The 27,314-nt window shown below is 52.2% G+C and overlaps 1 protein-coding gene across 2 annotated transcripts in view; it reads right to left on the bottom strand.

Moving 5' to 3' along the window:
• Positions 1-2,857: 2,857 nt before the first annotated feature.
• Positions 2,858-27,314, bottom strand: part of FLNA (filamin A) — a 57,713-nt gene continuing 33,256 nt past the window's right edge. The window contains exons 28-48 of one of the 2 annotated variants that reach the window (XM_027838927.1): positions 26,944-27,100; positions 25,373-25,562; positions 25,072-25,095; positions 22,020-22,267; positions 20,960-21,052; positions 20,186-20,285; positions 19,914-20,054; positions 19,551-19,679; positions 16,235-16,408; positions 15,693-15,854; positions 14,140-14,343; positions 13,851-14,003; positions 13,392-13,514; positions 12,609-12,875; positions 11,593-11,730; positions 10,418-10,533; positions 9,481-9,613; positions 8,515-8,691; positions 6,232-6,450; positions 5,940-6,143; positions 2,858-3,667 (exon numbers count right to left, since the gene is read on the bottom strand). In XM_027838927.1, the coding sequence (XP_027694728.1) occupies positions 3,480-3,667; positions 5,940-6,143; positions 6,232-6,450; positions 8,515-8,691; positions 9,481-9,613; positions 10,418-10,533; positions 11,593-11,730; positions 12,609-12,875; positions 13,392-13,514; positions 13,851-14,003; positions 14,140-14,343; positions 15,693-15,854; positions 16,235-16,408; positions 19,551-19,679; positions 19,914-20,054; positions 20,186-20,285; positions 20,960-21,052; positions 22,020-22,267; positions 25,072-25,095; positions 25,373-25,562; positions 26,944-27,100 (3,340 nt within the window). In that variant the 3' untranslated portion in view covers positions 2,858-3,479. The remainder of the gene's footprint in view (positions 3,668-5,939; positions 6,144-6,231; positions 6,451-8,514; positions 8,692-9,480; positions 9,614-10,417; positions 10,534-11,592; positions 11,731-12,608; positions 12,876-13,391; positions 13,515-13,850; positions 14,004-14,139; positions 14,344-15,692; positions 15,855-16,234; positions 16,409-19,550; positions 19,680-19,913; positions 20,055-20,185; positions 20,286-20,959; positions 21,053-22,019; positions 22,268-25,071; positions 25,096-25,372; positions 25,563-26,943; positions 27,101-27,314) is intronic. The other variant, XM_027838928.1, reaches the window with a different exon arrangement.

Genomic DNA, 27,314 nt, shown 5'->3' with positions numbered 1-27,314 from the left:
CTCAGAAAAACCTGGAAAGACTTGCACGAGCTGATGCAAAGTGAAATGTACTGCATACAAAGTAACAGCAACATTGTAAGATCAGTTGTGAATGACTTAGTTATTCTCAGCAATACAATGATCTGAGAGAACTCTCTGAAAGACTTATGCTGAAAAATGATATCCATCCCCAGGGAAAGAACTGATGTTGTCTGAATACAGATTGAAGCATACTTTTTTTTTTAACTTTCTTTATTTTTCTTGAGTTTTTTTTGTCTGTTTTCTTTTACAACACGACTATTATGGAAACTTTTTGCTTGACTACACACGTATAACCTATATCAAATTGCTTGCCTTCTCAAAATGAGAGAATTTGGAACTCAAAGTTTTAGAAAGGAATGTTAAAATTGTTTTTTCATGTAACTGGAGAAAAATAAAATAATAAATAAAAAAAGAATTACAGAAATACAAAAAAAAAAAAAAGAAAGAAAATGGAGTTGGGAAGAATGCAATCATTAACAGCTTATGACAAGTGGTGATACCAAGTAAAACTGTTCTGTGTGAGATCCAGCACTGGGTCAGGAGGCCATCTTCAGCCCCACTCATGTCTAAGGCCCTCACCCCATCTAGATATAACAAGTTACTGGCTGCTGGAAGCCAGGCTACCACTATAACAAGATCTTCCCCCGTAGGCCCATTGGAGCACCTTGAGTTCCACGGGAGAGGGGAAGGAGAGTACAGAGGGCAGACAGCTGAGGAAATGGGTGTCATGAGTTCTTGGGAGTCAGTATCTGCACCTTATACTGGTTATTGTGGGTAGGTCCACATGGAAACCCTTGGAATTGCCCAAACCATCAAGTATAGTTAACCTAAACATTGGGTGTTATTGGGTCTCCAGGGTGGGAGTGGAAGATGTTTCTCCTCTGGGATAGAGATGAAGTAAATTGGAGTACTTTGGTGTATCTGCTCTCTTATCTGTTGTTTATTCACATAACAACCCTGTGTGGCTTGTGAAGAGGTCAGATGGCACTGGCCTCCTTGGTGTCTTATGGTAAATTTTATAGTCATACCCACAGATGCAGTCATTTCTGTCCTCATCAGTGGGGTGGACCAGGCAGCCAGGCCTGGACTGAATGGCAGTGTGCTTATCAGACTCTGCACTGCTCATTTCTCTATTTCTGCATCTTTCATCTAGCAAGGAGTCAGGTCTACCTTGGCAATCCTACCCCATTCAGGGCTACCTGAATGTTCCTTCCTACTACCACACACTGGGGGGGTGGGGTGGGGGGGGGCAGAAACCTGAAAGAGGACTCTCTTCCTGGGCATTGGTGTACACCACTTCACTGGTGGCATGTTGACTAGGCCAAAAGCGGCCATGGGGACAGCCCTTCCAATATTTGTCATTTCCTTTATGGCACCTTTGCCAATTTGATGGGTGTGAGCTCAAACCTCAGTTATTTTCATTTGCATTTCTCATATGATCAATGATTTGAAGCATTTTTTTTCATCTGGTTGTTAATAGTGTAAATTTCCTACTTTAAGACCTGCCTGGACCTTTTGTCCACTTATCTTTTGGAGAATGACTTTTACAGTTGAATTAGTTCCTTGTGTATCTGGGATGTGTTAGCTTCATTGACTTCATGTAAAAAACATGTTCATTTTATCTTCAAAATGATCCATTTTCTCCCTTGCGATCTTTCTTCATCCCTTGCCTGGTCATGAACACTTCTTGATATGAAACCTTTTGATCTACAACATATACCATTTGGGAGTCTATGGATTAAGATGGTGGTGTAATTCCCACTTCAGAAAATTCTCATCGAATGGTTGTGTAACAATTAGATAAACTCCTCAATAGCAGCAACCAGGGACCCTTTCGGTTTGATAGTAGGCACTTAAGTGTTTGTTAAATTGAAGGTGTGTGTGTATATATGTAAAAACCTTGGGCTAATTTCCCACCCTTTCTCACCCCCCCAAACTTCCTGGTTGAGATAGAGCTCTGCTCTATAGTCCCAGTCAGGGTGGAGATGGAAATGAGAAAGGCTATCAAGCAGCCTAGATTTGAGAAGCCTAGGGCAGTTACTGAGGCAGCTAGGTGGCTCAGCCGATAGAGCACTGGGCCTAGAGTCAGGAAGACCTGAGGCCTCAGACACTTACTAGCTGTGCGTCTCTCGGCAAGTCACTTCACTGTTTGCCTTAATCCATTGCAGAAGGAAATGGCAAACCACTTCAGTATCTTTGTCAAGAAAAGCCCACGGACAGCATTGGCATGCTGTGGTCCATGGGCTCACAAACAATCAGGTATGACTGAATAATAAGAGCAGTTATCAACGAAGGGTAGTGGCTGCATCGTGCTCGTCCAGAGTTCTACTTCAGCACTAGACCAGATGGTGGGTATGGCCCACTCCTAGTCCTGAGGGAAGGCCCCTTCCTCCATCACTTGCCAGTCTACTCCACTGCCCCAGCTTTCCCAGCTGGCCCTAGTCCACCAGCAAGTTCACAAATGTGTGGAAAGGGTGAAGTCCTATGGATTGGAGTCCCTGTTCCTCACTTCCTGAATATTCACCTTAGATCTTCCTGGACTAGAGGACTTCCCAGAGTCCCCTTGCCTCTCAAAGTCTGAAGGTCTAAGACACTGTAGCTGGAGGGGACCTTCAGATTCACAGTTGAGCAAAATGACTGGCACCTTGGGGTATGGTGACTTGCTCAAACTTACACAGTGGTTGAGCTGTTGGCTTCAAGCTTAGGTTCCAAACCCAAAAGGCTCAGAAAGTTGTAACAGAGATGGGTTCTGTGTTGTTTTACTGCCCCACTCCCTCCATCAGGCTGCCAAGCCCCCAGCCCGTCGCAGAAAGTAAGACCCCCCTAGACCAAGAGGAGAGTTGGAGCAGAACTTTATTCCCCTTCAGGTAGGAAAGGGAGTGGCAGCTGCATGCCCCCCCCCCCAAAAGTTTTTTGAACAAAATAAAACAAAAAAAAAATAAGAACAAAAACGAAACAAAAAAATACCCAACTGTTTTCTGAGCCCAAGGACCAGAGATGTGCCTAGAGCAGGGAGCAGGAAGCAGCCAGCTGGGGACACCTCTGCACAGCAATAGGCCAGCGGCCTAGCCCATGCCAGTAGTACAGTGGGGGCGCTGGGGGCCTATGTTCTAAGGACAGAGCCGCCATTCCTCTCCCACCCCCAGCCAGGAAGGGTGAATGTGGAAGCAAGGAGGCATCCACGGCCTATGGGGGTGGGAGCCCCTCTATGGGGGTTCTGCAGGCATAACCCTAAATGCGCACACGCCTCCCCACCCACACCAAATCAATAGTGGGTCTTGGATCTTTTTGCCTGGGGAGGACACAAGGCCAGAAAAATGGTGATGGGGGTGGTGGGGTGGGAAGAGGGTAAATTCTCCTCCTTGTAAACTGATCCACAGGTCAAAACTGGGGTAGGGAAGAGGGTCAGGAGCAAGTGGTAGGCAGGTGGCGTGGAATAGGAGGGGGAGAGGTGAAAATCAGGGCATGGTGATGTGATAGGGGCTCCCTGGGATATGCTCCTCGCCCCACATGACCATGAGGGTGTAGTCGCCCTTCTCCTTGAGCAGGTAGGTGATAGTGTAGAGGCCACCACTGACGTGCTTCACCAAGATCTCCTCGCAGGGGGTCTTGGGGCCCTGGACCCCCACCATGAGGATATTATTACCTAAGAACAGGAGAAAAGAGCTCAGGCATCTCTTCTAGCCCACCAACACTCATTGAGTCCTGGTGCTAGGTACTAGGGGGCCACCAAGACAAAAGGCCCACCCTCAAGGAGCTGGCTTTCCAGACTAGAAAGCACAGAGAATACGTCAATCTGGCTGCAATGGAGAGAGGTGGCAACATAAGATGCACTCAAGTGGAGGTGAATTGTGAAGGGCTCTAAATGCCAGAGAGTGTCAAAGGGTTGAGGGCAACAAGTGACAAGGGCAGAAAGAAAGGAAGACTGCTGGACACAACATCCAAGGAATCAGCAGAATTCACGCAACACTGCTTGACTGGTGGCTGTGTGTGTACAACAGACACGTGAGACACGTCTGGCCCTGTATAGACATCCTGGGACTCTGCTAACATGTGACTTTTCCAAAGCCCTGTTCTGTTCCCAACTCCAAACACTTGCTCTAGAAATGTGGACGTGGGGGCAGTTAGGGGGTGCCACATAGAGTTCTGGGGGTGGAGTCAGGAGATCTGAGTTCAAATCTGGCCTCAGTACTTGCTAGCTGTGTGATCCTGGGCAGGTCATTTCACATCTGACTACAGCACCTCCTTCCTAGGGTTGTTGGGTGGTTCAGACAAAATAATAATTGTAAAACTTAGCATAGTGCCTGGCACACAGCAGGTGCTATATAAATGCTCATCTCTCCTTTCTCCCTGCCTAATTCTCTCTTCTGTCTGGGGAGAATAACTCATTTCCCTGAAAGAATTAGCACAGATGAGAAGACAGATATGTCAGGAAGCCTGGATTCAAGTGCCTCTGGTAGTGTTGTGTGACCCTGGGCAAGTCACTTAATCTCTCATGACACCCCTCTCTCCTGGTTTTCCTCCTTCATATCTAGCTGCTCCTTCTCTATCTCCTTTGCTGGATCCTCCTCCAGATCATTCCCTCTAACTGTAGGTGTCCCTCAGGGCTCTTTCCTGGGCCCTCTTCTCTCCTCCCTCTATTCTACTTCACTTGGGGATCTCATCAAGTCCCATGGATTTAATGACCATCTCTATGCTGATGATGCTCAGATCTACCTATCCTGCCCCAACCTCTCTGCTGACCTCCAGTCTCACATCTCGGACTGGATGTCCAGTAAACATCTTAAACTCAACATGTCTACAACTGAACTCATCTTCCCCCCTAAACCCTCCCCACCCCCCACCTTCCTCAACACCATCCTCCCATTCCCTCAGATTCCCAACCTAGGAGTCATCCTGGACTCCTTACTCTCTCTCACCCCACCATATCCAATATGGTGCCAAGGCCTGTCGATGCCACCTCTGCAGCATCTCTCAAATACACTCCTTTCTCTCCTCTGACACTGGTGCAGTTCCTTAGCACCTCATGCCTAGATTATGGCAATAGCTATTGGCGGGGAGGGGGGTCCTGACTGCCAAGTCTCTCCCTTCCAGTCCATCCTCCATTCAGCCACTAAAGTGCAGGTCTGACTATATGTCACTCCCCTACTCAATAAACCCCAGTGGCTCCCTATCATCTCCAGGATCAAATGGCAAATGCTCTGTTTGGTATTCAAAGCTCTTCATAACCTAGCTCCCTTCTACCCTCCTAGTCTTTTTACATCTTACTCCCCTCGTGTACTCTTTGACCCATTGACACTGGCCTCCTGGCTGTCCCACCAACAAACAAGACCCTCCATCTCTCAGCTCCAGGCATTCTTTCTAGCTGACCCTCATGCCTGGAATGCTCTCCCTCCTCTACTCTGACTATTGATCTCCCTGGCTTTAAGCCTCAACTATAATTCCACCTTCTATAGGAGACCTTCTCCAACTCCTCTTAATTTTAGTGCCTACCCTCTGCTAATTATCTATTTATCCCCTGGGGGTGGGTTGCTTTGTATCTGTTTGCATGTGGTCTCCCTCATTGGATTGTAAGCTCCTTGAGGGCAGGGGCTATCTTTTGCCTTGGATCAGTGTTTAGCACTACACAGTAGGTACTTAATAAATGCTTCTTGACAAAGCCAGGCAACTCTGGAAGACTAAACTGTGGCTCAGGTCTGATCCCCCACTCACTTCCCCCCGCAAAGTTCTTATACTTTCTGGGCCCCACAAGAGTAGTAAGTGCCTTGCCTAGGGAGTAAGTGACAGAGCCAGTGTGGACCCTGGTCTCCACTCCCAATTCAGAACCTGTTCCAGCCCTGGAATCCCTTTTCTAAAAGCAGCTGGCTCACTCCCCAGGCCTGCCCCCTCTGGCAGCCCTAAGAGGCCCCTGTGCCTGCCTGCTTTGCTGCAGTCCACAGTGAAAGAATTCTTCTGGCCCACAAAGGCCTTGCTGAGCCCCAGGCCCTTGGCCACCACCTTGCTGGCATCGGAATGGAGCTTGGGCAGGGCTCGAGTCTGCAGAGGAGCCTCGCCTTTGGTTACTGAGTCCACAAACACCGACGAGGTCTCGTGGAGACTGTGACTGCTGACCAGTCGGGGACCTATGGGGCAGACAGAATGTGAGAATATTAGAAAGAAGGAATCCAAGGCCAAGGGGGGGTGGGGGGGGGAGGGGATTAGAGTCCACACCTGTGACTTTGGCCTTAAAAGGGCTGCCCACGATGTGGTAAGGGCCTCCATACTTGATAGAGATGAGGTAACTGCCAGGTGCCATGGGCGTGTAGGTTACCCGGTAGCCCTCAGAACACTCCTGACAATCCATCTTCACCTTGGAAGGGCCATCGATGGTGACAGACAAGGCACCAGCTCCAGCGCTGCTGGTGTTGACAATGAATTCTGCTGGGCTCCCTAGTGTTGAGGGAAGAAGAAGAAGAAGGTAATCCCAAATGGAAAGGGGGAAAGAAGGTTTTTACTGATCCCTGAATCTTGTCCTCCTCCCTAGTTGACTCAGATACATGAGACAATACTGAGAAAGAGTAATGGGCCTACAGCTATGGAAGGTGACAGTGCTGTCTGTCAGAGGGCCTTAGTACTTCTGCTGAGCTTTGTGACCAAGAGAAGATCATTTGGGTGGGGGGGGGTTACAAAGCAAAGGAGATGATCCTGAACACAAAGATAATTTTTTCCTTTGAGCTTTCAGAGTGAATGAAAGACCTGGGTATGCCCAAGATGGCCCTGCCCCAATGATGTTAAGGGCTCAAGAACTGAGGGAGAGAGAGCAATGACCAATCTGGGAGTTCTTCTCAGTTCTATCTATCCGCCGGAAGGGAGCCACAGGGTTTCAGAGCAAAGAATAGGTGAGGCTGAGCTTAAGCTCTCCAGAAGACAGAAGCAGCTTTCAAGAGAGTTGGAGTAGCCACTCAGGTGATGTAATCTACCCTCTGAAGACAAGGTCACAGCCATGAGGTAAGGCCAGTCTTGAGGAAGAACAATGTCCACCGGACATTGAGGCCTGGGTGACACGGCTAAACATGTGACAGCAAAGCAGATTGGTGACAGAAGATAACTTCCTGGGAGGCTGATGGCTTCCCTGCCTAGAATCTGACCTGGAACAAACTATGATTGGATTGGCATTTCTCTGTATGCCCCTATTCCTTCCCCACTCACAGACGGCAGCAGCAAGAGGTCTGAAGCTGGTTGGAAAGTGGCCATGTATAAGAGGTGCTTCATGGAGGCCATGTTGGCAGAGGCAGAAAGATACAGTAAGTAGGCACAGCACAGAGTATGGCCTCAGAAGAGCTTGGGTCTTGAGGCCCTGCTCAGTCTCCCCACTATGGGGCACCTACCTCCTAGTGTTGTTGCGAAAAAAAGGCTTGTCAAGTGCTGTGGGCTAGGAAAGCTTTCTTGTTTGCTGCTGCTTGGGCCTTAAAGCAGGAGTCAGCCTATAGTTAACCACAAATAAAGCCACACTGCCCCAGGTCAGTGACTAGTAAGAAGCCTACCTGCCTGCCTAGGGATCCCAGGAGATTGAGGGGAAAGAGCCACTATCCCCAGAGCTTCCCCAGGTCCCTGAAGCACTGTACTGGAGAGGAACTGGGAGGCCAACATGGCCTAGCCTGCACCTTATCACAAAGGTCCTCTTTGAAGTCTAGGCCAAACAGCCATCCAGCCTCAGCTGCTAACTGCAAGCCCTCCAGCGATGGAGAGCCCACTACCTCCCCAGGCCACTTTGAGACAGTTCTCCTTGTTAGAATATTGACCCTTGCTATCACCCCCAAATTGGCCCCTTGGCACATTCCCCCCACCTCCCCGCCATTGCTGCTCCTGGTGCTGCCTTTGGGGACTAATCCCGAGTTTAATGACAAGGCCTCAAGCCCTTCAGCTTATTGGTGTCCTCTAGGATGCCAAAGTAGATCCAGATGTCATCTCAGCAGGGCGCCAACTTGTTCCTGGCAAGCTGATGTTGTGGCCCAGAGCTGTCTTTGACATTTAGAACCAGGCTGACCTTGGGCCAGGCCTCCCTGGGATTCCTCTTCCCAGAGCTCAGGCATTCCCAAGCTGCCCTGTCATGAGCTTGGTCAGATTTGTGAAGCAGCCTCAACCTGGCTGAGGCTCTACTTTCAGGCCAAATATAAACATTGATTCCTGTTGAATGTCACCTTGTTCGACTGAGTCCAGGGCCTGGTGAGAGCTTTTGCCAGGGCATGAGTGATTCCTCCCATCTAGGGTGAGCATACCTTGAAACGAGTCACTGGTGACTGCTCAGCAAATGTGGTATCTTCTCACAAAGGAGCCTTGGCTTTCCCTCATAGTTATTGTTATGGTAGTGAGATGCACAGGACCAGATGAGACTACAGTTTAGAATAGCAACTGCTGGGCCGTGTAGGGCCATGTTGTACCATCACTGGCCAACTCTGCCTACTCCGACCACAGCCATCACCTTCCTTCTTCCCTTCCTCATCCCAGACCTACCTGTGACCCCGCCTTCGAGGCCTGCCCCATAGGCAGAAACCATGCCTGGATCCCCTCCTTGCCCAGGTTCTCCCACGCGGATCTTGAAGGGGCTGCCAGGGATATGGGAGCCATTGAATTTGACATCGATCAGGTAGATACCATTCTCCCGGGGAATGAAGCGCACGGCATACTTATCTGATAGGGAGAGGGGGATGAGAGAACAAGGAGGAGATACCACCAACCCTTCCCTCCAGGAACTCTCTTACTTATGTGAGAACTGGTCAAAGATCCTGCCTGAGAGGCAGCCATGGCCCTGCCCAGCTCACCCAACAGCCACAGTCTAAGCCCCTCCCTGCATCCCCATTGCTAAAGGCTGATCTCCAGGGGCTCCCTAGAGGTGGTGTCTGCCTGTGGTGCCTTGCTCCTAGGTCTCTCCTGCACCACCAAATTTGCCTGGTACCCCATGAACACATTGCTATTCTGCTCGGGAAGCCTGTGGTGGGGACATGGGCTCCCTCATCCCTACCACAGTAACTGCAGCACTGAGCCACAGCAGCAGTGGCGGTGGCAGCATTAGACATGGAGCAGGCAGTTACGCACAAGGCTAGTGGCCTTGGAGTTTGTGCTGTTTTGGAGGGGAGTCTTTCTAAAGTGGTGGCCATGTCTCTCTGTCTTCAGAGATGGCACCGGGTGCCAGGACAGCATAACAAACAGCTGGATATGGGGATGACCCCCCCCCCCCACCCTTTGGAAAACAAGGTCTCTAGTGTGTGACAATCTAGTGGAGCCCTCAGAAGCTCCAACATATGAAGGCACTAGAAAAAGCAGATGGGAAAACTCACCCCTCCTGCTTCTCAACAACCACCACTTTCTCAGTGGCACCTGAGTGGCACACCGCTCTGGCGCCCAGGTCACTAGATAAGTGACTCTCTGCCCTCCCCTGCCAAGTGCCAACAAGTTGCTGGCAGCACAGCCTGGCCTCACCTTGGTCGATCTCTGTGACATAGCATTCCTCCAGGGCCCCTGAGGGGCTATGGACCTTGGCATCGATGACACCTGTGGCCCCATTCAGGCTGACTGCAAAAGAGGCTGGCTGGTTGACCTTTAAACCTGACTCCTGGAATCACAGCACAGGTGGTTAGAGACTCTCAGGGGATTAGGTTGATTTGGGGGGGAGATGGGGAGCCTTGGTACAGAAGGAGATGCACAGAGGACCCCCACCCCTTCCAGGAGGGAGGGGCAGAAGGGGAAGGGAGAAACTGAGGAAGAAAAGTAGGAGGAGGTGGGGGGAGAGCAAAGAGTCGTAGGAAGAGCAGCCCCAAGGCCTTGTCCAACTTACCCAGTTGGCAGCAAATTCAGTTTAAAAAGGGAGAGCAAGGGGCCCTGGGAGAGGTAGCAGAAGCCACATCCACACGTGGCACATACGTGTCCACACAGGCCACACACATGCCACCCCTCCCCCCTGTCCCCACCACATTCCCACACCTGCCACATACTCTCACATCATGGGGCCAGGGGGGGTGAGCAGAGGAGGGGAGGGAAGGAGACTTTCAGTACCACCATGCAGCCTTGCCAGGCTCTCCCTCTTTAAACCTCAGCCCTGGTACACAAAAGGCACCAAGATCTGTTAAAAGCCTTTAGATTTGAGACACGAGAAAAACCCCCAATGGTGCGCAGGGGCTGGCGCCAGCCCTGGGCAGGGAAAGGCATGACCAGACCAGGGACTCCTGCATCTGTCCCCACTAGCCTGGCTGAGGCAGTCAGCTCTCTAATCCCCCCCACCCGGGCCTGGGGCCCAGGCTCCAGGTCTTTGCTCCGAAGTCCCTGGCTCTCCTCTGGGACAGGGTCCGGCCTGGCGCTGCCCATGTCCTGCCCAGGGGGGCTGGGCCCTGCTGGGGGATGGTTTCTCTCAGTGCCTCACCTGAAGGCTAGAAACAGTAAGGCGCCGGGCATCACCAGATGGAGAAGCCACAGGCACCACGAAGGGGCTGTCGGGGATGTGGTCATCGTTGAACTTCACCGAGACCTCGTAGTCGCCTGGGCAGGAAAAATGACAAGGTATTAGGTGTCAAACTCCAGAGCAGCCTGGCAATCTCCCTCCTCAGGGGAGCCTGCTCTGCGCTCCTCCCACAAACCATAGCCTGCTGGTTCGCCCCACCCCAGCCCTGGCCCATACCCTAACTAGTTCTGAAACCCAGCTCCACGGAGGCTGAGGGCACTAGTGCCATAGGAGCCCCTCCATAAATGTAGGAGCCTCCTTTAGCCAGGCTAGCTGGGGAACCAGCTATTATTTGCTCCTCTCCAGTCTCAGGAGCAGAGGTTGGCTTGCAAAGGGCACAGGGCAGCAACGTAGCACAAGGAAACGGGCAGATGAGGGGGCCATGCAGCAGCAGCTCCCTGAACACCAAGCCCTTTGCCTAACTGCCATCTGTAACATATTTTTGTCTCCCCCTTGAAATGTGGGGCTCCCCAGAGCTGAGCAAAGAGCTTTGTCTCTCTCTTCAGATGTGGGGGCTCCCCAGAATCAGGGGGGGTTTTGTTTCCCCTTCAGATGGGGGGCTCCCCAGAGCCAGGAGGGAGCCTTGTCACCCTCTTCAGATGGAGGGGGCTCCCCAGAGCCAAGAGGGGGCCTTGTTATCCCCTTCACATGTGGGGTTTCTTGTCTCCCCCTTCAGATTGGGGGCTCCCCAACAGTAGGGGCCACGTCCCCCCCCTCAGATCGGGGGGTTCCCCCAAGGACAGGGGCCATGTCTTTCCCCTCAGACCAGGGGCTCCCCAAAAGTGGGGGCCCTTTACATCAAGGGGCTCCTAAGGGCATGGGCAATATCTTTCCCCAAGGGTCCCTGGCCCCTCCTCCACAGGCCCCAACCACTGAAGAGTATGGTGGCTGAGATGGGGAGTACGCCTCTCCAGATGCTCAAGAATCAGTTATGTGTCTGTCCAACAGCAACCTGGGCCAGGCCAACTGCTCCTGTGGGGAATTCTCTGTGGGGAGCACAGGTCAGACTCCAGCCCCCATCAAGCTCTACACGAGGCACAGCCCGCCGTGGCATGTGGCCCACTGTGGCGCGGCCTGCCCTCCTACCCCCCACCTACCGGGCTCTTGGACCACATAGGAGACGCCACAGGAGCCATCCTTGCGGTCCTCGAAGGAGATCTCAGCCTTGCTAGGGCCTTCAACAGCGATGGCCAGGCCCCCAGCGCCAGCCTCCCTTGTCCAGATGCTGAATTCCGCTGCAGAAGGAGGGGGGGAAGAACATGTGTGTGCGTGGGTGGGGGCAGGGGGCTGCAGCTGATGCCAAGCTCAGCTCTGGCTCAGCACCTGTGCACTTTCTAGAACAGTGTCAATAGATAATTGACAAAAAGCTGGGCTCAGATTTGGCAAAGTCCTGGGTTCAAACCCTGCCTTTCCCACACCCAGGTCATTTGCCTCTTGGCGAGTTCCTTAGTGTGTCAGCCTAAGTTACAGAGGAGTCACCACATTGGACAGCACAGCAAGCCTGGACCAGTAAGAGCTGACATTTACACAGTAGTGCCTTGAGGTTTGCCAGGTGCCTTGATGTGTGCCATCTCAGCGGGTTCTTGAAACAACCCTTTGAAGCAGACATTACAGCAGTAAGGCAGACCCTTACTATACAGATAAGAGGCAAAATGATTGGCCCAGGATCCCAGGGCATAGAAAGCTGTGGCAGAACTGGAATTCAGGCCCAGGTCTAGGTGACTACAATTATAGGCTTCCATCTACCATGGCCCCAGGCTACCTCTACAATCTTCTACCTCTGAGTGTGTCAGGCTGGTCTCCCAGCTGGCAATGACCTTTGTTCTAAGCTGTTGCCTGGCTCCCACCTGACCTGGGCATTCAATATATGCTCAGCAAGTTGGAATGAACCAGTTTCCCCCACTCTCTATCCCACTAGAGATGCTCCAGTTTGGTCTTGCTCCTTTCTTTCCACACTCTCCTAGGAGTGCACAGCAGGCTTCCTGAAGGCAAAGGAGCACAGCTAAGTCTCCCTCTTAGCCCAGGGATGGCTAACAACCCACAGAAAGGAAGTGGCCCCAGATTCTCACACTGACCAAGGGAAGGAGGTTGTGTGGGCAAGGGTATGGCTTACCTGGCACTCCAGCTTCTGCCCTCTCTAGGCCAGGCCCACCAGCACGGACTTTGTGGGCACCCCCTTCTCCCAGGGGCCCCACTGTAAATTGGAAGGGGCTGCCAGGCACGTGTTGCCCCTTGTACTTGACAATGACTGTGTGTACACCCATCTCAGTAGGTACAAAACGGATACAGTAGGTGTTGTTCTCGCCCTCCAGGATCTCAGCCTCATGGGGCTTGCCCGAAGGGCTGGTTACCTGGGCTGTCATATCTCGGACACTGATTTCTGTAGGGGGAAGAGAAGAGAGATCATAGAGAGACAGAGACAGACAGTGGGCAAGGAAGGAAAACGGTATGTAGGCCAGGTCAGGTAGTTATTTCAAGAGGCCCAAACTCTTCTAACCCCCTGGTTTCAGGGGCCTGTGCCCTCCCTTCCTTTCTATCAGCTGCCCTCCCGGCCCTGGAAGTTCACAGCCATCTGATCTGCACCTGGACCAGAGTGGAAACGGAAGGGGGGGCAGGGGAAGGAATAGAAGGGATAGGGTTTTGTCCCGTCCCTCACTGCCTTCCCTGAGATTCAGGAACCCCATTCCCTTGTTGCCATACTCTGCAATGTCAGAGGAAATGAAATTCCTTCCTTGTCCCAGTCTTGGCTCCTGGGCCAGGAAGACCTAAAATTTCTTTTTTGAATTGGATTCGTCTAGCTTTGGAGTGACTTGGGGACTACAGAGCATGAAAGGGCCTAGACTGCCCAGTTAGCGAGGTGACTTGCCTAACGCCATGCTACCTTGGGTATACTTACCGGGGATTTTCAGGCTGAGGTCACAGTGAGTGCCAACATTGGCAACTGAGGGGGCTCTTTGTCGCCGGGTGATACTTTCCTTTACTCGGCCCTCGCCAGTCACTTTGACAGAGAAGGGGCTGCCTGCAGAAAGCAGAATTCATTCATGTATTACATCCTATCTCCTATCCTGCCCATTGCCTGCTCCTCCTACCACTTTAGCCAGTGGCAAGGAAAAAGCGGAAAGCACACTAAGCATATTATGGGCACAATCATGCCAACGCACCAGGAAGTTGCTAGTCAGCCTGCCTCCCTCGGCTGGTCTGTCCTGGAGCGGCATGTGTGCATACATACTCATAGGTGACGTCAGAAATGTCCTGGATATCTCTCTCGCACACACTCACACACACACACACACACACACACACACACACACACAATTACTTCCCTAGGCAGCTTAGGCTGTGGCCTGCTGCTCACCTGGGACATGCTGGTCAGCAAATTTGATGTTGATGATGTAGTTTCCAGGTTCTGTGGGGCAGTAGGTGACCTTGCAGGTACCATCTTCCAAGTCCTCAGTATTGATGTCAACTTTGCTGGGGCCCTCGATGGACAGGCTGAGCCCTCCATAGCCTAGACCAGACAAAGACAAGGTCCAGCCCACTTGCTCTCTCCTCCCCTTGAATTTGCAATCCAATGAGGATGCTGCTTTTCTTAAGCTCCATGGGGCTCCCTTCCCCACCCTTCCAGTCCAGATGGTCATGGTCACCTGCATCCCGGGTGTCAATGATGAACTCGGCTGGTTCAAAGGTACGGCCTTCATGGAGGCCTTGGCCAGAGACGCGTACACGGCTGGCATCCCCGATCTCTGACTGACTGATCATCACTGTGATAGGGCTGTTAGGGACATGCTGGCCATGCTTCTTGACATTCACGAGGTGTTCTCCTATCTCCTTGGGAACGAATGAGATCCCTGGGAGGGGAAGAACAGAGCCCATTGAACAAGGATGGGCATCTAGAGAGGAAGACTAAGTCCCATTAGGTTGAGAGTCACCATGGAGCTCTGGCAGGCAAGCTCCCTCTAGCTTCCCACCCCTGCTTCTCCAGCTGTTTGGAACGTCTGGTCGTGTCTCAGTATCCCTGGTGTCTCATCCTCACCCCCGGGCTAGTACCCTCTCTCGAGAAGCATGGCTCATTGGGAGCCCTGAGGCTCTTGAGGCAGGGCCCATGTTCACAGGTTAGGGAATACAACAACAATTCCTAGCATCACTCATGTCCATGTAGGGAAGGCTCTCAGAGGGGATCACTCAATTCCCCATGGAGGAATTCCAGAATCCCACAGCTGGAAGGAAATTCATTGGCCAAGTCTGACCTAAGAAACCAATCTCTCAAAGGGAGCCACCACCTCCTGAGGGACTGTCCCACTCTGAGACTGCTCTCTGGTTGGGATAGCCTCACCGTGCCTTCCCCCCAGTTCTTCTGGTGCTGCCAGTGGAGACCAAAGAGAACAAGCCTACCCCCTCAGCCACACGAGAGCCTTGCAGATTACTTAAAGGGAGTGAGTGCGTCACCCCCAATCTTTCTTTTTCCTGACAAAACATTCCCAATTCCTTTAACCATTCCTTAGATGCCACAGACCTTTACCAAGGCCTAATCATCCTGGTTGTCATCTTCTAGACTCCAGCTTATCAATCTCCCTCTTAGCTAAACTTCCAATGGGGTCCAGTCAGGACAGACCAAGGAGGGATGGCTGCCCTCACTCCCAAGTACCCACGTTTTTTGTAAATGTAACCCATAATCCCATCTGCCTGCCCCATTACACTGCCTGCTGACTCATTTAATATGAAGTGGCAGAGGCCTAATCTTTTCCCTGTGAATCACTACCCACCCCTTGTCTTCCCTTTCTGTCTAACCCTGCCCTCCACCCTATACAGCCATGGTCGATTGGTCGGAACCCAAGCCAAAGACTTTTTGGAAGGGGAAAGGAAGACCCTCTCCCATTTCATTCTGTTTGATTTAGCCTTATGTTCTGGGCCTGCCTGTGAAGCTCTTTTCGGACTCTGATTCTTTCACTACCATCGAGGTCTGGTGCTGACAGACATATATCATTGAGCATTCCATCCCTGACAAGCGGTCATCTAACCTCTTCTTGAATGCTAGTGGCATCAAGGCATTCACTACCTCCACTAGGCAGTTTTTTTGGCTTTGGGACAGCTCCAGTTACCAGCAAGTCCTTCCTTATACTTGGCTGTAAACTGCTACCCTGGGACTTTCTCCCCGGTATTCCTAGGGCTAGAGGAGAGCAAATGGGAGCTTCCTAACCAACATGGCCATTGCGCAGTCTCTTGAGCAGGCAGGGCTCCTCTCGGCCTGATGGAGGCACAACAGTTGCCGTGAGCTGGCTGATGTCTGTCTCAGTGATGTTGAGGGGAATGTCAGCAGCAGAGCCCACCTTCAGGTGAGACATGCGCATGGAATCATCACCTGTGGGGAAGAATGACAGAGCTAGAAAGAAAACAAAACCTTGGCCCATCTCTTCATCCAGGACATTTTCCTTGATTAGATATGAAGCGGACAGACATTCAACTTGAAATTCCACATTTTGCTACTCTCCAGGGGAGAACTGGCCTAGGGGTGGTGTGATAGTGTTCATATGCACTGGCACATGACCCACAGCAAGTCAATTCCTTTCCCTTGACCTTAGTTTCCCACATCTTTAATATAGGATTTAATGATCTAAGAGTCCTCTGACTGGTCTAGGAGCATGGAGGTTCCCTTGTCCTCCCCAACAAAAGATGGCCTCATCTAGGTCTCTTTTCTCCCTAGTTCAGTTCTGGCCTGCCCTGCCCACCCTGGACCAATACCTGTGATCTTGGCCGTGAAGGGGCTGCCAGGAATGTGCTTGTCATTATACTTCACCAGGATACTGTAGTCCCCTGGGAGGACTGGGAGATATGAGACAGTGCAGGTGCCATCCTGGTTGTCTGTACAGCTGATGTCAGCCTTTGAAGGGCCCTCAATGGCCAAGGACAAGCCCCCTAGAGAAGACATACCATAAGCCCAGAGGATCCAGGGAGAAGAGAGGTCTCGTGCCATACTGGCTGGACAGAGCCCTGAGTCTTCCAGGGATGACCTGAAGGCCCAATCCAATCCAACGAGCCCTTGTTAAGCACCTATGTGTCATTCACTTACGTGTGCATGCATGCTCATGGGTACATGGAAGCGCGTGTACGCGCACACACACGTTCAGCACTGGGGATATAAAACAGTCCCTGCCCTTGTGGAGTTTACATTCTAATGAGGAGGAGGAATATGTGAGGGAGAGTGACAAGACCACTGTTGACATAGCCCATGCAGAACTGCAATGGGCTGGGGCAGCTAGGTGGCGCGGTAGATAGAGCTTTGGCCTTGATGTCAGGAGGACCTGAGTTCAAATCTGACCTCAGACACATGACACTTACTAGCTGTGTGACCCTGGGCAAGTCACTTAACCCCAATTGCCTCACAAAAAAAAAAAAAAGAAAAAAAAGGGAGTGTTCACTCCCTACTCCCAACATTTCCCATTGTTTTAGGGGCAGCTGGCTGGCACCCTGGAGTAAGGAGGACCCGAGTTCAAATCCGGCCTCAGACACATGACACTCACTAGCTGTGTGACCCTGGGCAAGTCACTTAACCCTGATTGCCTCGCAAAGAAAAAAAAAAAAAGAACTGTAATGGCCTTCCTGTGGGTAGGGTAGGCTTAGGGGCTCAGCATGAATATGTGAGGAGAGCATGCTACTATCGAGGAAGAAGAAATGGGGCTAGGGCCCACTGCCTTATCATGACACATGTCTATAGGGCTCAGCCACACAGTGGAGATTTCAAAAAAAGACCCTGTGCTGTTAGGAAGGAGTCCTCTATTTGCTAAGAATTTCTGAGAAAACCAGAAAGCAGCTTGACACATGACTATGGTCAGACTTTCATCTTACACCATACACCAACTGTGACCTGAATGTTAAAGACCTCAGATCAGAGACTGGGCTCATAATGGTGTCAGTGAAGAAAGGAGCTTCTTGGGTGAAAGCAGGCTGCCACCTCCTCTTTGATTTAGAGTGTTGAGAGGTTTGCCCAAGTTCACATAGTCAGTATGTGCCAGAAGTAGAATTTGATCCTAGGTCTGCCTGTCCCAAGGCCAGCTCTCTATCCATCAGGCCATACTACCTTTCCATTAAAGAGGATAGCATAAAAACAATGACAAAAGGAGATCTGGGACCTCTCACAGCTATGGTTGGGAAGTGAATGCAAACAAACAATGGAAGGTGGCAATAAAAAAAATAAGATGTCATTTCAGTTAAGTGCAATCAAAAAGCTTTTGAGTGAACACAGTTAATGTGACTAGGGCAAGAGGGGGATGGGTGACTGGGAAAAATCTTTGTGCCAAATGTCTCTGACAAGGGGCTGATTTACAAGGTCTACAGGGATTAACAAGAACAGCTGCAACCAAAAACCATTCATAGAGGCTAATGAATATTAACAAACTGTTCTCAAAAGAGCTGCATACTCTTAATGAGCATGGGAAGGAACACTCTCAAGCATGAAGAGCAATATTTGGCCCCATCTAGCAAACTGGCAAAAGTGGCAAAAGATGAGAATAGTGAAAGTTGGAGGGGCAACCATGAAGTGATTGGTCCAATAGGGAATTCCCTGAAGAAAGAAAGCCAAATTTCTATACTCTTAGACCTAGAGATTCCACTGCTAGGCATCTACTTTAAGAAGGCCAATGAAAAAAAGGACCTAAGTCTCCGTCTACACAAAACTATTCATAGCAACACACTTTATAGTAGCAAAGTGCTGGAAACCAAGGAGACACCCATCAATTGGGGAATGGCTGAACAGACTGTGGTACATGAATGCAATGAAATGTTAGTGTGCTCTAATACACGATAAACAGCACGAGAGGATGTAGATGAACTGATGCAAAGAAGCAAGCAGAATCATAAAAAACAATATGCTCGATAACTACAATAACGTAAATAGAAAGAACCAAATGGTTTGGACTAAATGCTGCAAAATGATGACTGGGCCTGGCTCCAAAGAGCCTCAGTCTGGGTGGAATGTTAGTTTATCCCTCTCTTTCTTCTTCTTCATTATAAGGGATGGCTCTCTGGAAAGGGAAGGAGGGAGGAATACACTGGGAAATCTAAGCGACAGGAAAACAAGGGTGATCATTAAACAACAGCAACAACAGGGAGCCCTTCAGGAGAGACTGGATATAAAGATGGCCTCCATGGGAGTGGTGAGCCCTAGCTACAGGAACGTGGAAGAGGGCCAAGACTTCAGGGAGGAGATGGGACAGATCATTCAGGAAATGAATCAAGATGGAGAGTGGCACATCTTGGGGATAGTTAGGGGATAGACCTAGCAGTGGAACATGAAAGTGTTGGGGAGTGGAAGGAGAGGAATGCCAGAAAGGTAGTTTGGGTGGAGATCCTGGTCAAACTTAGACTCCATCCCATTGGCAATAGGAGCCACAAAGGCTGAAACTAGGCAACAGGCCTCACTATAAAATGGACTAGATGGGGAGGAGAGACCAGACAGGTCCACACTTGGCAGTTCTCAATTCTTAGAGGGCTGCTTTTCCCCTCCTATTCAGCAGTCACCCTCCCCATCCCTCAGGCCTCCCTTTGGTTCATGTGTTGTCTGAGGATTTCTATTCAAAGTGGAAGGCAGAAGAAGGTAGGGCCCCAAGTTGACCATAAACTTAAGGAATTGATTCAGTCTCTTGGGCCCCACCAAGGACCACTGCCTCCTATACCCGTAAAGTCTTATGATCTGGCCTAATAGACAACACTCCAGGGCCCACTCCCAGCTCTGCCACCAACTCACTGGGGGACCCCGACACAGGTTCATTATGGGGCCTGAGTTTCTTGTATCTGCAGGAACCTGTAATTTCATCAGTGTGGATTCCCTCCCTCCCACCACCACTGGAACTTGCTCCAGTTTGTGTCAGAAGTAGGGCCCGAAGCAGGGTCTTCCTGAATTAGAGGCTGGACCTGGCCCCTCTATCCACTACACCATGTTGACCACTATCTGTAACTTCAGAGAACATCTGCCCTACAACCCCCAAGACCAAGATGAAAACGTATTGTGCAAACCAAAACCAGCCAGAGGGCAGTCCTCCTTGCCCCGACCCCTTCTTACCTTCCCCTGCATCCTTGGTGTTGACAGTGAAGATGGCTGGTTTATTCACTAGTCCATGAGTCAGGCCTGGGCCATAGGCAGTGACATGACCACTGTTGACATAGTCCACGTAAAACTGCAATGGGCTTCCTGTGGGTAGGGTTAGGGGCTCAGCAAGGCTGGATCTTTGTTGCCCTGGAAGCTGGAGCCCACCCTGCTGCTTTCACCAGCTTAGGAGGTGGGCTCACTTAGCTGCCTTCTGCCCCATCCAACTGGTGAAACCTGTCTTAGCCAGGCTTCTCCAAAGTTTCACAGGTCCTGTCTGCCCATAATGCCAAAGGCCATTGGCCCACTAAGCACCAAAGGCATAGTAGTCAGGCCCACCTGGGATGTGCATGCTGTCATAGCGTATGTCCATCTCATGGAGGCCTGCCTCGGTGGGGGCGTAGCGCACAGTCACAGTGCCATCCTTGTTGTCCGTGATGGAAGGCTTTGCCACCTGGCCTGAAGGCATGCGAACCTCCCCTGCAGGGACCAGAAACCTTAAGAGATGGCTAGAGAGGGCCTCACTCATCCCCCACGAGGAGGAGCCGGCAGTTGGCCCAAATGCCCACAGCCAGGCTCTGGCCCTCCTCTTCCCTTGCACTCCTCCTCACCTGTGATCTCTCCCTTCTTGATGGTAAAGGGGATGACCAGGTCAAAAGGCCGCAAGCCAGTAACGTCAAGCCCATTCACCCCCACCAAGGGCTCTGTTGCCTATGAAGTGAAAATAGAGATAAGATGTTCCAGATTAGGGGTGGCAGCCATGAGAGAAGCAGGGCTGGGTCAGGAAGAGGAGGGATGAAGTAGAATCAGATTCAGTGGGGCCCATGGAAAGAGACAATGTCTCTCTCCTTCTTCCCCCAAATTGGGATTTCTTCTTGTCCTAGTCCTTGGCCAGAAGCTGAAGTTAGGCCCATGGAGGACAGACTAGCCATCTGGCTGGCCACATGTCATCCCAGCCCAGGCCCAAATGCTTTGAACAGATGCCCAGTGATCCCTGTCATGTTCATTTGCCTCAGGAGTTCCACAGATCCCAGATGTTTGGTCTAGTAGACTATAAGCTTTTTGAGACCAAGGACCATTTTAGTTTTGGTCTTTGTACCCTCAGCCCAGCATTTCTACCAGGCTCCTTATGACTCAATGTCTTTCCAGGAGGAAAACTGAGGGCCCACTGAAGGTGGTTAAGTGACCTCTCCCCAGCCCACTGAGGAAGCAGCAGGGTCCTTCCTGTTCACACCATCCCTGCAGACTGAGCCCCTATAGTCTGACTGTTCCACTGGGGAAGAAGGGTCAGCAACAGAACCAAAGGCCCACATGCTAAAGGGTCCAGGTCGTTGGCTGAGAGCAGCCCCTGGTTCTGTTTTTGAGGAGAGTAAATGGACTCATACCCAAGGTTGCTGGACACCTGGTGCATATGAGTATGGGGCTGACAACTGCTGGGTATGCATCGGCTGAGTGGTGGGCTGGTCCCCATCCAAGGCCTGGTGGGAGAAAGAAGGCCATTAGTAGATAGGCCAGCTGAAACCACCTGGGATGCCTTCCATCTGGTAACACCTGAACCCTGGACCAAGAGAGAGGCCACCGATACACAGGGCCTCAGCATGCTCAACTAGAGGAGAAAGAGGGAGGGGAGGGAAAACAGGAAGCAGCCTCATTTTCAGCCTGCCCCAGAGCTAGGCCTTAGCTGGAAAGCACCTGGGTACCTGGAAGCTGGAAAGGATGCAGCATGGGATGTCAGAAAGTGACAGGCAGGGCCTCCCCTTGGAAACCAAAGGGAGTGGTTTGTCACACCTGACCTGGATTCCTGTCCCTGGGGTCTTCAGAGTCCAGGTAAAAGGGGCTCTGGGACAACCCAGTGATAAAGGGTCTATCTACCGCACTCTCACATGGGGAGACCTACTCCGGGACAAAGGAGGCCACAGCACTGACTCCCCAGCTTGGAGCCCAGGAGAAAGAAAAAAAGACTTATGCCTTCTGGATACACCATATGAAAAGAGCCCAGTCAACAACTTTGGGATGGAGATAGACAGACACACGTAACACACACAGGATCATAGCTGTAGAGGCAGACCAGTGGTCCTCATGGCCACCCCTGGCACTTGAAGACTAAGGAAAATGAGGCCCAGATTAGGGAAGGGTCTTGTCCAAAGCCATAGGTACTAAGAGGTACTGAGGAGCCCAAGTCTTCAGAGCCTCAACCCAATGTCCTCCACTCCACTGCAGCACTGTTCTACCTCTCACCTTCTTGAAGTCAATGAAGGGATGAGGGTAGGAAAGTGTGAACACCCTCCCCCGAGGCTGGGGCCTTTGTCCACTGAATCAGGGGGATTGTTGTCCCAGGAATGACCAAAGACCCCCAAATCCCAAACATGCAGACTGCTGGGAGTCAGGGGAGCCCAGCAGAGGAAGACCCACATCCTTTGCCTACTCCCTCGAGGCCCAACTCACCATGACCTGGAAGGGGCTGTTGGGAATGTGCTCGCCCCCGAAGCGGACACAGATGATGTATTTGCCTGGCTGAGGGGCCGTGTAGAAGATGTCAAAAGTCCCGTCTTCGTTCTCTACTACGTCCACGTCTACTTCCGTGCCATCGGGGGTACACACCGTGCATGTGACCTTGCCTTTGCCAGCTGCCTTGGCATCCACAGTAATCACCGTCTCCTCGCCAATCTGGATGGTGGGGCCGATGCCAGTGCCTGGTGTGGGGCAGAGGCAGGACAGTGAGCCTGGGCCTTTGGCTGATCCTGTGGTTCCCCCCCTCCATGACTCCCCAAGCACAGCCAAGGGAGCCCCCAGCGGGAGAGGGGGAGGAGTTTCTCAGTGGGCAGGAAAGTAGCTCCTTCTCCATAATGTTGGGGCAACCCTGATCCAGCAGACCTGGCTTCCTTGGAGTGGGCAAGGCCTAGCTGTTAATCAGAGTCTCCAAAAGGTTGGGGGAGCACTCTGGGGTGCCTGGGGGGCTGTGTGAGGGGCAGTCTCCAGCCCAGTAGTAGCAGTGAGTGTGCATCATCAGCCCCTCTCCACATAAAGATGGGCACATGCCCTGGCAACACAGCTGCCTTCTCCCTCCTCTCAGGATTTGCAGAAGGACTTGAAGAGAAACCCTTGCCCCAGCAGCAGTGTGTGGGGCACTGAGGTTCCGAGTGAAGTTTTGAGTTTCCTGACGACTGAGAATGCTCACCCCATGGGAGATGCCAGCGCAGCCAGGCATGGAGCAGGGCAGGGGAGCCAGGCAGGGCCCGGGTGAAGTGTGCAGTAAGGGGGGGGGTTCAGTGAGATTTGCAAGGCTCAGTGGGGTTAGCACAGCAGTAGTGGTGATGGTTGGGGGGAGGGAAAGAACATGCACTGAGAAAGGGGCAAAGCAGCAGTAGTAGCAGCTGCCTAGTGGGGGGGGGGGGGGGTCCGGCAGCCTAATGGACAAGGGCCTGGCAGTGATGTTTGAGAGCAAAGGACCAAGTGCTGGGGGCACTCCAGGGCTCACCTCCTTGTTAAATGGGAAGGTCTAGAGCTGAGCAATCTCTGTGCCATCCCTCTACCCCGCTACCTGGGGGGTACCTTGCCTCCCCCGCCCCAGCAATTGCTGAATGGGATTGAGAGGTCAGTCTTGAAGAGCATCTGGGCAACTGTATGGGTGGGTGGTCAATGGGACCCCTGGCTGGGAAGGTAAGGCAGAAAGAACTCCTGGCCCCTTTACTGAGGGCCCAAGAATGGCTCGTGAGATCTCACTAGACCTATGAGAGCAAGCACCCACTGTGCTCACAGGGAAAGGGCTACTGAGGGGTCATTTGGCTTTGCCTCAACTCTGCTTGGGGACAGGCAACAACTTAGGGAACCTGTCCAACCCACAGGGTGAGCAGGCAGCTCTGGGGAGGTCGAGCTCCTTTTTGCACCCCCCACCTGCCTCTGGTAATGGCTCCATTGCTTTCCCAGGTACCCTGGTTTCAATCTGCCCCAGTCCACTAGTAGCTAATCTTACGTCTACCTCTAAATGCTCCTGGGTACTGACAGCTCAATGCACTGGGGGCAGCCTGGCCTACAGCAGCTATCCTCCTCCCCATGCCCACTGTTCAAACCCCTGGGGTTTTTCAGCAGCACTCTCAGGCTTGTGGGCTCCCGAGGTGAGTGATAGGCAGGCTGAGGCCCTCCCTCAGCGGCCTGGCCTTGGCCTCTCCAGCTTCCTTTTATACCTGCCCTCTGTACTACCTGTCCCTTGTTAGGGCCATTCTCCTGGCCCTCCTTGCCTCCTCTTCTGTAATTAATTCATTCAAAGCAATACACCAAATGTGTATTTTACCATCCCAATGGAGGCGCAGGGCCACCTATTTGACACCCATCCCAATGGAGGTGCAGGGCCATGTATGTGACACCCATCCCAAGTGAAGTGCTGGGCCATGTATGTGACAACCATCAAGTGAGGTGCTGGGCCAGGCTGGGCCCTGGGAGTATGAATGGGAGATGGTTGCTGCCTTCAAGAGCTTTTTCCTCCCCCAGCAGAGAAGCTGGAATGTGCATGAATGTGGGCCCCCCCATCTGGCCTGGCCTTCAAAGCCCAACTGCAGACCTCTTCTCTTGTAAGCCATTCACTCCCCTAGGGTGGTGCCTGTAGCCTCACAGCTTTCCTCAGGTGGGGCCTAAGCCTCACTCCTTCCTGATCTCCCCAAACTCTCAGGGCCCTTGGGTCACATGAAGCAACGTCACTGCTTGGGCTTTGAGGAGCAAGGGGTTAGTGGGGTGGGAGCAGGGGAGTGCAAGAAGATGCAGAGCACCATCTCTTGCCATGCTGGCGGAGCCACCTTCCCAGCAACACCCACCTCCCCTGCCATGCACACCCAGGATAAGGACCCAGGCACCCCCTGGAGGTGGGAATAGGAGTCTGCGGATCTGGCCAAGGCTGGGAAGGGGAAGAAGGACTGCTTTGAGCCAGGGGCAGGGCAAACCAATACTCCCTCAGTCCTTTGGATCATAGCCCTCGGGGAGGGTAAGGCAGGGTTTCCCCAGCTAGCAAGGAAGAAAGGGAGGAAGGGAGGGATGAGAGGGAGACAGCTGCCCCTGGAGGGGAAGGGAGAACAGGAGGAGGTGACAAGGGTCAGGGAAGGCAGAGAGCCAGGTGCCAGGCCCAGCTTCCCTGGGAAAAGGGGCAGCGTTTGTGCCGAGATCCCCAGACCCCAAGGCTCCCTGGCAAGGATGGTCCCTCTGGATGCCCCCAACCCAAACAGCTCACAGCCGCTCCCTAGAGAACCCTAGGGCCAAGGGGGGAGCGTGGACTTCCACCCCTGGCCTTGAAAGGGAAGCGACTTGCCTGAGGCCGTGCAGAGGTTGAGCTGAGCTAGGGCTCAGAGAGCTTTCCCCCCAACTCAGAGTCTACCCTCTCCTTGCCCCCCCAACACTGCCCAGAGTGGCTGCAGCTGTGAACGGTTTGAGGGGAGCTGGGACAAGCAGGAAAGGAACCTGCCCCTCTGGACAGGGATGAATTTGGGGTATGCACCAGCAAGCAGCTTACCTAGCCCGTGACCTCCGATTGACACTGAGGTGAAAGGGCAGAGAGCAAGGAGAAAGGTCAAGTGAGAAAACCAGGTCACACAAGGTGCCAATGCCACCTGCATACCCACACACGCGCGCGCACACACACATCTGCACACACAGACAACTGGGGCGGGCGGTGAGCAGCGGTGAAACAAGGGGTGTCTGTAAGAAAGCGAGTGTCTGCGGGGCTGCTGACCCGACCTTGGCTTGGGGGGAGGGGGCCCACCAACCCCCCCCCCCCGGGAGGCACAAGGCCCCTCACCTGCCAGTTCTCTCACCTGTCACTGTGCACTTGCTGGCGTCCCCCGTGGGCAGGGCCCGGACGCGGTATGGGGACAAGGGAATCTCGTCACCCCCATACTTGATGAGAATTGTGTATCTGCCTGTCATGTCAGGGACGTAGGACACGGTGTAAGTACCATCCTGATTGTCCTGGATCGTTGTCTTCTTGGGTTTCCCTTCAGGGTCCTGCCATGAGGAAGGAAGCCAGGGCATGGGGGGGTACTCTCTGAACCTTGCCTGCCCGTCATGCAGGACACAACTCCCTCAAATGTCAATGTCAGAGATTGAGAATTGGGATTTTAGCTCAGCCAATCCAATCTTTTCATTTTACAGAGGAAGAAACTTAAGCCTTGGGGAAGTTACCCAAGGTCCCATAGGTAAGAAAGCAGTTCAGCCAGGATTTAAACACAAGCCAGAGAAACCTAGATGTAGAGCTGAAAAGGACTTTGGAGGTCAGAGCCCAACCCCTTTATTTTACAGATGAGGAAATTGAGGGTCAGAGAGGCTGACGTGCTCAAGTTCAGACAGAACCAGATTTTGGACTTCTCCACTCTTATGTCATTCTTAACCCAAGGCCCATGAACTGATTTTTAACAAATATTTTGATGATTGTATTTCAACTTAAGTGAGTTCCCTTCTGATCCCATCCCTTTACAAATCGTGATTCTCTGAAGGGAAGGTTCTCTCAAACCTCAGACAACAGGGCCAGGGGAGGGGCTAGGACACGCCTCTTGGCCCAAGAAACCTTCTTGCCCTAAACCCAGCTCTATTACGACTGCTCCACACTCCCACCCAGGCCACGGAGGGCCCATTGGAGAAACCAGCTCTGAGGCCTTCTGGGACATGACCATCCCAACCAAGCCAGCAGTCAAGGAGCACTTAATTGAGAGCAGCAAGGCAAAGAACTTTAGAGAAAGGCTAGACTGATGAGGCAGATGACAGATGAGAGGCTTCCTCCTCCCAGGCTTGGTTCTGTACCCCCCAGTCTGCCCTTCATGCACCATTTTTGACTCACCAGGAAGAGTTGTCTGAGGACAGGGTCTATGCCCAGCCCCCAGTGTCCCCCCATGCTCTCCCACTTGAGCCCCTACAGGCCCTTCTCACTGCCGCAACCCCCCAGTGCACCTTTGGCACAGAGGTCTTTCCCACCACATTAATGGCACATTTAGCTATCATTTGTTCACCTACTTCAAAAGCACTTTCCTCATAAATAACCCCCCAACCAGGCAGGGGTGTATTGGTAGCCATTTTTTGTAGGCAAGGCAACAACATCAGAGGTAGAACATCTGTCCTGCTCCCTGACTAGTGGGGCACTTTATTTTGGTCTGGGATCCAGTTCCTGGAACTTAATAACCAATACTTGTTGAATGAATCCCAAGGTGGGGCTAGCGAGTATGTGAGTTGACCCCTCATACACACAGAGGCGCCTACTCCCTGACCCTGGCCAGCCCCACAGCCTCCCACTTACCTAGGAAGGGCTCCCCCCACCTCTCATTTTGCAGGCAGGCTTTGTAGCTTTTGTAATCAGCTGGGAGCACCCCACCTCCCCCCAAGCTGACCAACCCACCGTGATCTGGACAGCCAGCAGGCCTTCGCCTGCATCCTTGGCATCAATAGTGAATTCTACAGGCAGGCTGGCAGGCACGCCGGTGGTGTTGAGCCCAGGGCCACTGGCCTTCACCTTGCTGGCATCATGGGTGGGTAGAACCTTGACCTTGAAGGGACTAGGGAGTTAAGGTAGAGAAACGAAACTCCTGTGAAGATGCACAACCTCCTAGAAGGGCTACCATCCTGACCTGTATAAACTTGCCAGCCCCAGGAGCCCTCCCTTTGCCTACATCCAACGACCTTCAGGTCCGGACAACGGTACCCAATGACCACCACCCAACTCACAGAATCTCATCCCCAGGGCCACAGAGAATGGAGACGCAAGCATTT

The sequence above is a fragment of the Vombatus ursinus genome, unplaced genomic scaffold (genome assembly GCF_900497805.2).
Source record: "Vombatus ursinus unplaced genomic scaffold, bare-nosed wombat genome assembly UNPS02014831.1, whole genome shotgun sequence".
NCBI lineage: Eukaryota > Metazoa > Chordata > Mammalia > Diprotodontia > Vombatidae > Vombatus > Vombatus ursinus.
The sequence above is the reverse complement of the archived record's forward strand: the minus strand, read 5'-3'. Positions and strand labels throughout refer to the sequence as shown.